The sequence below is a fragment of the Marmota monax genome, unplaced genomic scaffold (genome assembly GCF_021218885.2).
Source record: "Marmota monax isolate L192 unplaced genomic scaffold, Marmota_monax_Labrador192_F-V1.1 WCK01_AAM20220418_F8-fsc00129, whole genome shotgun sequence".
NCBI classification, from domain to species: Eukaryota; Metazoa; Chordata; class Mammalia; order Rodentia; family Sciuridae; genus Marmota; species Marmota monax.
The window spans coordinates 1,190,548-1,202,562 of NW_026693811.1; the positions used below are offsets into that span (position 1 = coordinate 1,190,548).

General features: G+C 41.0%; 1 protein-coding gene across 2 annotated transcripts in view; it reads right to left on the reverse strand.

The window, feature by feature from the left end:
• Positions 1-11,695, reverse strand: part of Ly75 (lymphocyte antigen 75) — a 136,288-nt gene extending 124,593 nt beyond the window's left edge. Inside the window, exons 1-3 of one of the 2 annotated variants that reach the window (XM_046462300.2) lie at positions 11,499-11,675; positions 5,903-6,274; positions 1,480-1,650 (exon numbers count right to left, since the gene is read on the reverse strand). In XM_046462300.2, coding sequence (XP_046318256.1) covers positions 1,480-1,650; positions 5,903-6,274; positions 11,499-11,592 — 637 coding nt within the window. In that variant the 5' untranslated portion in view covers positions 11,593-11,675. Of the gene's footprint in view, positions 1-1,479; positions 1,651-5,902; positions 6,275-11,498 lie in introns of both variants that reach the window. The other variant, XM_046462299.2, reaches the window with a different exon arrangement.
• Positions 11,696-12,015: the final 320 nt, after the last annotated feature.

The following is a 12,015-nucleotide window of genomic DNA, read 5'->3' on the forward strand; positions in this document are numbered from 1 at the left end:
ATACTGTGTGTTCATCTACAAATAAATAAATATTTTTAAAAATATATAAAGTAATGTATATTTTCAGACAAAGAAACTTCAAGCTGTTTCCTGGATGAATATATAGGTGTTGAGGGCTGGGGATGTGGCTCAAGCGGTAGCGCGCTCGCCTGGCATGCGTGCGGCCCAGGTTCGATCCTCAGCACCACATACGAACAAAGATGTTGTGTCTGCTGAAAACTAAAAATAAATATTAAAAAAAAAAAAGAATATATAGGTGTTGAGACAACTAGTTCGAAAAAATACTTAGAGTCTCTCATGTGCTCCCAACAAGAGGGGAAAAAACAGTGTAGGCTGTGTGATGTGTATCCCAGGCTCCACTTGGGGGGCTTTCCAAAGGGCTTCCCATATTATACATCAGATGGCAGCCTTGTGCACCTATGTGCTGAAAAGGCCCTTGAGATCCTCTTTTTGATGCCCTCATTTCAGAGGGGAACAAAGACCTACAGATGTTTGTAGCAGAGCTGCAGTCAAAGCACCAATCCCTTTTGTTGCTCTTTGAATGGCACACTTTGCCTCCTCAGACACTTTCCTATGACCTCCACAGCAACAAAGGTTGTGACATTTGGTGAAAACAAAATAGGAAAAATTTGTAAGAACATTGTCTAAAGGTTCATTATTGCCACTGAAGCCCTCTGATTGTAAATCTAGAACATGCTGCCAGTGGGGTGGCAGTGTGTTTGCCGTGCAATACCACCTCTGTGGCTTAGCAATCCTTGGGGTTAAGAAAACTCACAGTATTGCTTCTTTCATAAAAAGTAGCTCTGGAAGGCATATAAATTCAATAACAACCCCTCCCACCCTTGGGACCCATCAGGCTAAGGCACTGAGACACATCCCAGGCAAGGCATCAAATAGAGTGGGGTGTATATGCTGGAGAATGAGGATTAGGAATCCTGAATTCTCCACCAGGCTCCACATGAATGTGGTCTGACCCTGACAGGCCCTTCCTTCAGCCTGGGCTTGCTGCCTCTCACCTGAGAAATAGGGGTTTGCACTAGATAACCTCTAAGCTACCTTTAACATTTGAAATTCCTTCCCTAAACTACAGTTAGTTATCAATTACAACTGGAGCAAATATTGGATTTTTATATTTCAGTATATTCTTGGTGTTGAAACGCCTGGGCCTTGACCTAGGTAAGTAATTCTAAAGTACGGTTCACAAGGTCAAATCATCAGCATTAACCGGGAACTTGAAAACTATGCTTCCCTGCTCTGTTATCTTTCACTTTGTAAGCTGTCTTGGCTCTCTTCTTGACCTGCTTCCGAAAGTAAATTCAAAGCTACATTTTACTACTCTTTTTTCTTATAAATATATACTCCTTATCTAGGATAATATTTGTTGCACTTTTGAGTCATCTTGACATCTTGCTTCTCCTTTTTACCTCATATAAATGGCACTCTTCTTTCCATTCATAAAGTTCACCAGCCCACACATACCTGGTATTAAGCAGATGCCCCACTTTTGGTCATATTTATAATGTAAAGTGGTGGCACACCATGGTCCATTGTGGTCATCATCAAGAATGCAGTCATGATGCCATGTCCCATCAATTAGGAATGGAAATTCACAAGGTCTTCCATAGGAATTCCCATCTCTGGTATATACCTCTGTGGGTTGGGGAGGAAGTTGAGGAAAGGAGAATTGAAAACTGGATAATCACTTTCAGTTAGCTAATACCTACAATTGTTTCTAAAGAGATGGCTGTTTTCATTTATGGGAATACAATATCTGAATGGGGTGCACAGAGAGGAAAGAGCATGATGCTGACTGTTCACGTTTGGGCTTGAAGACTGGGGTCCCCTCTATGACTGTGGGTAAGCTTAGTTTCTGCATTCACAAATGCAGAATTTGGTAAAATAATCTGTGTAAGGATTCTTTTGTGTGACAAAGCACTAAAAGATCCTGGCTTAAGGGTCACTCTACTATGGGTGGCAGAGTACTTTATCAAAAGTGTACCATGACTGAGATAAAATTCACCTTCATTTTTTTTTTACTTAAGTGTAAATATCTTAGCAGAAAAATATCTTAGCATCATAGAGGGTGTGTATGGACTTTGGAACTACTTATGAAGTTAGATGGACAAACAACCCACTGCTTGATAGAATTGAGACTGTGGTTCTCAGAAAATAAAGGAAGAACTGCTGGGTTCCTGAGTAGATTCTTGGGGAAGAGCAAGGCACAGTAACTTATGTTAAAAAAGAAAGAAGAACTGGCTTTAATAGGGAAGTCATGAGACCAACTGGTGGCCAACAAGGTAGCAGATCTAGCTTAATATTTTAATAATTTTTCCCTAATACTCAGAGAAGTACTGAAAAAATGATTTCAACCACAAATATGCCTGGAAATGCTACAGGAAGTGCTTAATGCTTAGGTCGATAATATTTCTCTTGAAAAAGTATTTCTATAGGACACCTAACCCTGTATCTATTTCTGTTACCTTTTTCTATATTCTCAATTTGTTTAAAACCCTGGTCATTAACAGATCGAATAAAGACTATTAAATAAAGCATAATCATCAAATCTCAAGCTATTAGGGTCCCTTGAAATGTCTCACAGATTTGCTTAAAAGTGTGCTTAAGATGGTATTTGATTCTACATCCCTTATCATCCTCAAGTGTTCTATCATTCTCAAGTGTTCATCTGACTAAAGTGTGAAACTTTTTAAATTTGGAATGTATTAAGCAGCATTATAATAAAAGTACTAGGCACTTTTCTTTGCAAAAAAAAAAAATCTTTTAAGGATCATTGTTTTGTTTTCCTATATCATATAAATGGCTTTGAATTGGTTCCTTCTGTTAAAGAGTATGTTGACCTTATGTTTTATAAGGAGTCTGCTTATTATATGGTTTGTTTCTGACCACACCAAAAACTCCCAGGATTGCATGACTCGTTTCCCTTTCTATTATAATACCCAGAGGACAGTTCCCCAACACCATGACTATGACTTGTAGGAGCATATGGGTTTTTTTTTCTCTAAAACCTTTATATCTGTCATATAAAGTTCTTTCATATACATTTAAATAAAGATCATTTCTTTAAATGCTCTTTACCATAAGCCCGAGAGATCAGTATGTAATACTATGCTTGTTTGTGAAATCCCATTTTTGTGGAATAGTTAAGTAAAATGTCCAATCACTCAGCTGTGAGCAATGGGGATGAGTCTGGGCTCTCTGATGAGAGAGACATACAAGCAAAACTTTGATACCAATGGTTGTCCTCTCAGGTTTCAAGTCACATAGTATAGCTCAAAGCTGAGCTTCATTAAAAAGCTCCAAGTCACGGGCTGGGATTGTGGCTCAGCGGTAGAGCACTTGCCTCACACATAGAAACAAAGAAAGAAAATAAAGGTATTATGTCTATATACAACTAAAAAAGAAATTAAAAAAGGGCTCCCAGTCACTAAATGCTTCGGAGAAGCAAACCACCACCACCGAGGCAGTTAAAGGATGCTCACTGAGAGTTTGATTTCCACACACTTTGCTATGGCGGGAACTCTTGAATCCATGGGGTTTCTTAGCAAGACAGGCTTTCCTGAGAAGAGTCTTCTCTGAATGTGTGACTTTAGGGTGATAGCATCCTTAAGACAATAGCTTATTAGTTTAAGAGTCACAAATTTCTAAGATGAGGTGTTTACATGGAAAACAAATTTCTTCAGTAATGTAAGATAAAATAGCTTCAATGGTTAAAGAGGTTGGCAGGCTGTTGCTCAAAAGCTCAGATAGTTCACACAGTTCTACAGCTAATTCTCCACCAAAAGTCCATTCTTTGGAATGATTCACCAAACATGATCAGGTCAAGATAGCTTGTGATGTAAATTAATATCTAAGTGCTAGTCAAAAGCAGTTTACTCAAAAATTTTATACCACTAAAACTTCCTCTGATATGAACATAACTCAAACAGGAGAGGGGTTGAAGGAAGAGGCAACCTAAGACACATTATAAATAATCTTAATATATTAGAAGCAAAATCTTTTTAGACTGCAAAAGCCAAGGGAGAAATAAACACACTATATTTGGGAAATGAAATCCTGTTTTGCTTTTGGTACTGGGGATTGAACTCAGGGGCACTTCACCATTGAGCTACACTCCCCAGCCCCCTTTTAAAATGGTTTTTATTTTGAGACAGGGTCTCACTAAGTTGCTTAGGGCTAAGTTGCTGAGGCTGGCCTTGAACTTGTGATTCTCCTGTCTAGGCCTCCAGAGTCACTAGGGTTACAGCTGATAATTGCTTTAAGTTTAAGTAACCACTTTTAAGTTTAGGAGGAATCTGACTAGCAGAAACAGATTTGTTCAACTACTCAAAGGCTGGGGATTGAAGAGAAAGAAAACCCCAATCTCTAAGTCTGTATTATTTCTCCATTAATAGTGGAACCAGACTTTCTCAGAATATCTAGATCCTCACCAGAAAATAGAAAGAAGTTCCTTAGCTAGAAAGAGGGGAACTCAGCTGCTATCCTGAGTCTGTGGCCAAATTTAATTTAAAAGAGCTTTAGAGAAGGGGAAAACCTCTGCAAAGCTATGTAAGTTTTTTTAAAAAGGACAAGAGACTTTAAAAAAAAAAAAAAAGTGGCACATGCCTGTAATCCTAGGGGCTGCGGGAGGCGGAGACAGAAGGATTTCAAGTTCAAAGCCAGCCTCAGCAAAACCCTGTCTCTAAATAAAATATAAAAGAGGGGTGGGTTAAGCAACTGTCAGAAGCCTGCCAACCTCTTTAACCACTGAAGCTATTTTATCTTACATTACTGAAGAAATTTGTTTTCCATGTAAACACCTCATCTTACAAATTTGTGACTCTTAACCCTTGGGTTCAATTCCTGGTACCAAAATAATCATAATCATAATCGAAATTAAAAAGTAGGACAAGAGTAAGATAATAGAATTTAGATGATTTTATATATATTTATGTATATATATATATATATATATATATATATATATATATATATATACACACACACACACACACACACATTATTTATATATGTACATCAACATTCAAATAATTTACAGCAACATGATAAAAAAAGATTTGCTTGGGTGATAGCTAGTCACATTTAGTAGTTTAAAAAATACATCCACTTATTTTTTCTAAACTTAGAAATTCATTTTGAGACTCAGAGCAAAGACTATGGCAATATTCATATACTTATTTTTGGAAGCAACCAAGAAAAAGTTTACTCTTAAAATGTTGAATCATAGGGTTGGGGTTGTGGCTCAGTGGTAGAGTGCTTGCCTAGTATGTGTGAAACACTGGGTTTGATTCTCAACACCATATCTAAATAAGTAAATAAAACAAAGATCCATCAAGAACTAATACAAATATTTTTTTAAAAAGTTTAATCATAAATAAAAACATCAACACATGACAACCATGCCAAAAATGAAAATGAAAAACACACATGAGACTTTAAAAAATTCCCACTGTCTCAAAACCTGTAGACGAGGAAAAATACACTTCTTTTTCTTTTTTTCATTTATAACATCAACATTATTACATTTTTATCAGCAGGAAGAGTTTCCTATTAATCTAATATTTCCTTTCTCCTAGAGTTCAGCATGTCATCATAGGAGTCAGGCATCACATAGATTTCATATCCCAGGCTCATTACAATATGGCTATGTGACCTCTGAAAAGGCACTTGACCTCTCCTAGCCTTGCCCATAAAGGGGTAGGGGTGGGTCAGATACCACCGACCTCACAGGTATGTGGTAAAAATGAAACTCACAGTGCCTGGACCCAAATAGCTTGCTCACTGCCCTTACCAGCATATGACTTCATTTTTATTTGACCGTGCATATTCAGTGTCACAGTTAATAAGCACAACAGCAAATGGCTCCAAGTCCCTCTCCAGTACTCACCATGGTAAGGCTGGTCACAAAGTCTGTCCTCAGAGCCTCCTTTCTTCCAGACATCAGATGTGTTTGTACTGGCTATGGCATAGCCATCCTTTAGAGCCAACCTGTACTGGGCAGCACCATACAGAGAGTGGTGCTCACATTTCCACCACAGCATGGCATTGGAATCACAGCTGAACATTTTCAAGGAATCCGTGGGTTTGGTAATATTTAGGCCAAGGCACTTCTGGGATTGCAAATGAAAGAGCCGATGCTGGGATACCCATTTCCATAACATGTCCTTACTTCCATCACAATCCTTTGCTACTATCCAGCCAACTAGTGGCTTGATGCACTTGCCTGTGTTTTCATTGAAGATGGTGAATGGATGATTACCTGGATTAAGACAGGCAGTGAAAAAAGACATTTCAGGATTTGGAATTATGTGGCCAATGTGTCTTGCTCCCTGCTTGCTGATGATAGTTCTGAGCACTACTGGACTGCTCCCACCCTCCCAACTTGATAAACTGTAATGTCCAACACAAGGAAGAAGGACAGAGAAGGCTGGAGAGGCAGTTCAGTGTGTAGTAGAGCCAGTCTGTAGAACCAGCCTGCCTGGGCTCATATTCTGTCTCTACTGCTACTTATCAGCCATGAGATCAGGGCACATTATTTAACCAGTACTTCAGTTTTCTCATTTGTAACACAGTACCTATTTTCTACTGTGAATGTGATAAAATGAATCAATACAAGTAAAGCCGAGAGTAGTTTGGGTATTTGTTCCTGCTAGTCAGTGAAAGAACCCCCACCCCCACCCAGATCCTGTTGAATAGGATAAAGAAGCTCCTTAGTTTTCATCTTACCTAGACAGGTAGTCTGTGGTCTATGAAAAATATCCTGAGTCTATTAGGGACCCAAACTCTGTCTTTTTACACTTTTGCTAGCACGGCAGGTAAAACTAGTAGATGAGAAATCAAAGCTTTGTTCTCACTTTAAGTTCTTTCCCCAGTTTAAGTATGAAGTCAGGCCTCTGTGCTCCCCTCTTTATGGCAAGATAGTGAGGCCACACAAAAGGAGTCTTTACTTAAAGGCCACTTCCCTTTGAGCCTTCTGTGGAAGACTGATTCATTGAGGTGTTTCAGAGAGGAGATTTCTAAGAGGTCAGAATAGTGGGGTGAAGGAGCTGGAGGGAATAAAAGAGGTCTGGGTTCTGAGGATGGGGGAATGTGTGATCAGCCCTATGGGTCCTGAGGAGACATTGGGGGATTAACTGTGTGTATTACCTGGGAAGACTGGATCATGAGCTCCAGGAGTGACCTGAGCCACCAAGTTCCAGCATGTTTGGACAAAGGGAAACTGAGAAGTAACCAGTGGGAACAGAAGACCAAATCATTAGCCTTCCTGAATGTTCCCCTGGTGACCATCATGAGCTGAAGAAGACCCCAACAATGACAGCAATTAAAGTTCTGACAGCCTGGCAGAATGGGAACAGAGTAAAATTTAATTAGATTATCCTGATAAGATAGGAACGCATCGTTTTTTACACACCGAGTTTGTGGGGCAAGATACACATCTGTTATAATAAACAATAATTGAACAATTTGGTTAGTTCTTTCATAAAGAAAAAAACTAAAGTTTTAGCACAAATACTTTCATCATCATGTTGATGAAAGTAAAGCTGAAATGTTTTAGACAAGCTTCAACAATCATTATCAATGGACCATAATTCAGCAGAAGAACCTGAAGAATTTGGTTCTCAAAAGGCACTTTCATTTTGATGCCTTCTTCACAATCACTGGTTTTACTAACACCAAATGCTATTTCTGGAAATAAATCAAGCTTTAGAGTTAAAAATTCACATATCTAGGGCTGGCAACTTGAGGGGAAATTTCACAATGTAAATAATAACTATAAAGTTAAAATCTGATTACATTTTTAACTTTGGGTGGAATTTTTTTTTGTTCTAAATAAGAGCAGTAAGAGGAACAACAACCACGGGGTGGTGGGGGAACAAAACAAAACAAAAAAATCTTTAAATATTTTAATTATTTCTTCTTTCAAATTTGAATTTTAAAGCATTGCATAGGGTTGCAACTAGGTATGCTCGTTATAGCAGCATCTCTCTCTTGCTCTTTCTTTTTTGACATCCCTCGGCCATTCTCTCTGATGGTCACAGGTTGGGGGAGAATAGTCAACAAGAAAAGGAAAATGTACTCCTCTGATATGACCACTCATACTTTCTCTAATGTCCTTCTCCCACATATTCAACAGCTATGCAGATGCCTGATCTACCTTTTTCCAAACTATTTTCTCTCACCTCTTCAAAATAAATCTGGGTTCCAAAGTATAAGAAATTGTATCACAAAAAAAGAAGTCTGCTCCTCTGGAGGCATGGCCACCACCCTTGTTGGAAACTTTCTCTCATCTGTCCTGTAGTCTTGTCCTCTTTTCTGGGCACTCTGCTCTATGACACTTGACCCCAAACAGGTGATCTAGGCAAATGGCAGCTTTGCCTTCTTTTGCTTTTTGAGTTCTGTGTTTTTCAAGCTGCCCTCGTAGAATTCAATTGATTAGGTAAAAGTCTTAGTATAGCGGAAAGGCCAGTGGAACAAGGAATTAGAAGTCCTAGATTAAAACTATCAGTTAGATGGGAGAACTTGTTGAAACCACTTAGTCTCCCAGGGTCTTCATATCTCTAAACATCAGAGGAAAGCAGTGGAGTATAAGACATCTAAGCCACTTCTAGAGCAAATATCCTATGTTTCCACCAGATAACAACATTCCCATCCTTGCAAGTTTTACTAGCCTTTGCTGAATTCATCACATATTGTTCTTTTTTTTTAATATTTATTTTTTAGTTTTCGGCGGACACAACATGTTTGTTTGTACGTGGTGCTGAGGATCGAACCCGGGCCGCACGCATGCCAGGCGAGCGCGCTACCGCTTGAGCCACATCCCCAGCCCACATATTGTTCTTGAACAGATGCTCACAATATTATTATGTAACACTACTGCTAGTGGTACTTGGGGTCATTCTAATTTCACTTGTACTGGGCATGTACAGTTTGATGACAGTTTTGCTTTATAAAAATTCTTTGGAAGAGAATTTTTTTAAAATATTTTTTTAGTTGTCAATGTACCTTTATTTTTTTAATTTACTTATTATATGTGGTGCTGAGGATTGAAGCCAGTGCCTCACATATTCCAGGCAAGTGCTCTACTGCACTTTGAAAAGGTAATTACAGAGCAATTTATAAAACAAATTATTGATAGCCTTATATTTTATCTTGTTCACTTTACAACTTTACATCAGTCTTCAATGGAATTTTCATGTTTCTCTCCAAATATAAAATTGGGGCAAATCTAAAAGGCAGAGATTGATGAAAAGAAGACCGATCACTCCTAGATTCGCTTTTTATATAATTTTATATAAATACTCTAGTGATATTTGAGAGAAAATGGATAAGTAGCATTATCATAAATTGACAGTGAGTTTTTAGTATTTTTATATACATCAAAGAAAAACCATCTCTTCTTGGCATTTTCTTGTTGTTTGATCACTAAGTAAGTCCTGAATTACAGGCCCTAGAACAAAGAGCTCTGAGAATTTGGCAGAGAAGCTGGATGACAACATTTTATAACTGCAGACCAATGGAGAGGGAAATGGCTTGGGATGGCAGAAAGGATAAAGATCATGGCATTGATAATTTCAAGGGAATTTTCTCGGTTCAATGTTAAACATTTTGTGGTCTCTGCCAAGTGTGCAGAGCATACAGGTGTAATAAGAAAGGATCAGAAGTCTTGGTGTTTTAGTTTAAAAACAGGTCCTGAAGTAACATTTTGGTCCATGGCAAAATATTAGGCATCAAAAAGTCATCAAGGCCAGACTCTGTGGTGTGGACTGGTGAGAACCTCAGGAGTCCCTGAAGGATTGGTTTACTGCAAGCTGTTAGCTCTCCAAAGAGGCAAAAAAAAAAAAAGTAAACTAAGCTCTTGGAATCTCCTCAAGGACATAGAGTTCTCCTCCAACATTTGGGTGACCAAGACTACCTGCCCAAGCCTAGCCATATACATGTAATGAGGTGAATACCATCACTAGCATCCTGAAGCTGACACACTGCCAAACAAGCTACCCAAATGGCTGAGTGTTCAAAATTCCAGTGCTTCCCCTAATAAGACCACAAGTCTGGTCTGAAGGTTAGAGAAAGCCACCCAGAGCAGCGGCTAGGAGTGAGGAAATGACGCAGGGAAAAAAAAGATTTGTGGGGACCTAGTTCAGGGAGAATAGAGTTAAGCTGGGTTCTCTTTGTTTTGGGTGGCTTAGATAGAACAAGGACTGTAGATATGGTGAGAATTAAGAAAACCTTGAATTTTGTGGAGGAGACAAAACAGAACTAAGGCAGGTATATAAAGAAGCCAAGAGGAGAGCAATTGAAAGGTTAGTGTTTTCAGTTAGTTGCTGCAGTTAGATTTGGATTGTGGGGCAAGCAGAGTAGAATTCTAACAGCAATAAAGGATTGCCTTATTCATGGCTCTTCTGACCCAGCACAGAAGGCTAAAGGAGAATGGAAAAGAGTGTCAGATCAGGGTCCATTTAAAAGGCCCTTGATGTAGACAGAATGATGCCATTCTGAGAAACCTCTTACCATCTCTCTTCGAATAAAGTTTAAACCAGATAGTAACTTAGCTGCAAAGAAAGTAAAAGCACAATCAACTTCATGGTTTTAAAAAACTGTCTTGATAATCTTTTCCTTCCTCATACATGAAAGACTGTAGGAGTTGTGGGTGGGGACTGCCCAAAGAATGCCCATTATGCAGCCCAACCAAGAAACAAAGTCCTAGGCACACCCTTTGCCAAGGCAAAGAGAAAGTAAAAGCAAAGTAAAGTTGGTACCAAGGGAGATGGTGAGGCTAGCACCATTATTAGCATTATTAGCAATGGGCAAAAGTCTGTTACCTAGTGAGAGGCAGTGGGTTTCCAAGCGCTTTAGCTAGATGCCTTCGGCCTGTGTGGGCGTGGGAGAATCATTTGGTGTTGATAAGCCAATTTGAAGAAAGGGTCACTGCTCCAGGCGATGGGAGAGAGCATCACAACTGACTCTTGGTCATGGTCACTTTGGGAAAAGAAGTTTTAACCTGACTTCCTTTTTGAGGTGCACCGTGGGTGGAGGGAAGTCAGGGAATTTGTGAGAATCTTTGGGGTGAGGCGGAACCTCATCTTTGCCACTGAGGGGCTAAGGTGACCAAGGGGCGAGAGAGTGATGGGATAGCATGTAGGAGATGGGGAGCTCCATACCCCAGGGAAGCAACATTTTAGAGAAAGGTAGGCGAGAAAGGGGCAGAGAAACCTCCCAGAAAAGACTGAGCCTCCCCTCGGTAAATCCAGGTCCCCTCAACACCAGAAAGACCTTGCCCTTTCACGCCCAGTCGCGCCCTCCTCCCGGCCCCCGAGGGCAATAGAGCGTTTTCCCCGCCACACTTCCTCGTCGGTTCCAGACCCCAAAGCAAAACAACGGTGACCTGACTCGGGAGCTCCGGCCTGACTCAGGCGGAGGAAAGTCGGCAGACCTGCAGCATCGAGGCCCCCAGCGGGGGTACTTGCGGACGCGCCCGCGGTTACCTGCAGGGTCAGAAGGCTCCGCCATCCCGAAGCACCAGAGGAGCAGCATGAGGAGCCCCGCCGCGTGGCGAGGGGTCGCCCCGCGCGTCCTCATCCTGAGCGGGCCCAAGCGGTCCCACTAGGTCTTCGGTGGCACGCGGCACCCACTCCTCCTGGCGAGCCCAGCCTGCCTCGGCAGTGAAGTTGCCACTAACCACCCGGGCGCACAGGCCCCGCCCCCTCCGCTGTCGGCCAATCAGACCTGCGTCTCCTCCGTCCCGGGCGCGGTGGGGCAGGTGGGGCGCGGCCGGGCGGGGTGTGGCGGGGAGAGAGGAGGATTCCGAGGAGGCAGCTGTTGACACCTGCGAGGGGTTGCGACCGCAAGAAGGCGGGAAGTGCTCGTTGAGGGAAAGAGCCGGTGCACCGCGGCCGCAGAGTTAGGGGGTCCAGGCTCGTCCTTCTTCATCTGCAAACTGGGGAGATGCCACACTCCCTGGGAAATGGCACTGTTCTGCAGAATGAGTTGGAACAATTTAGG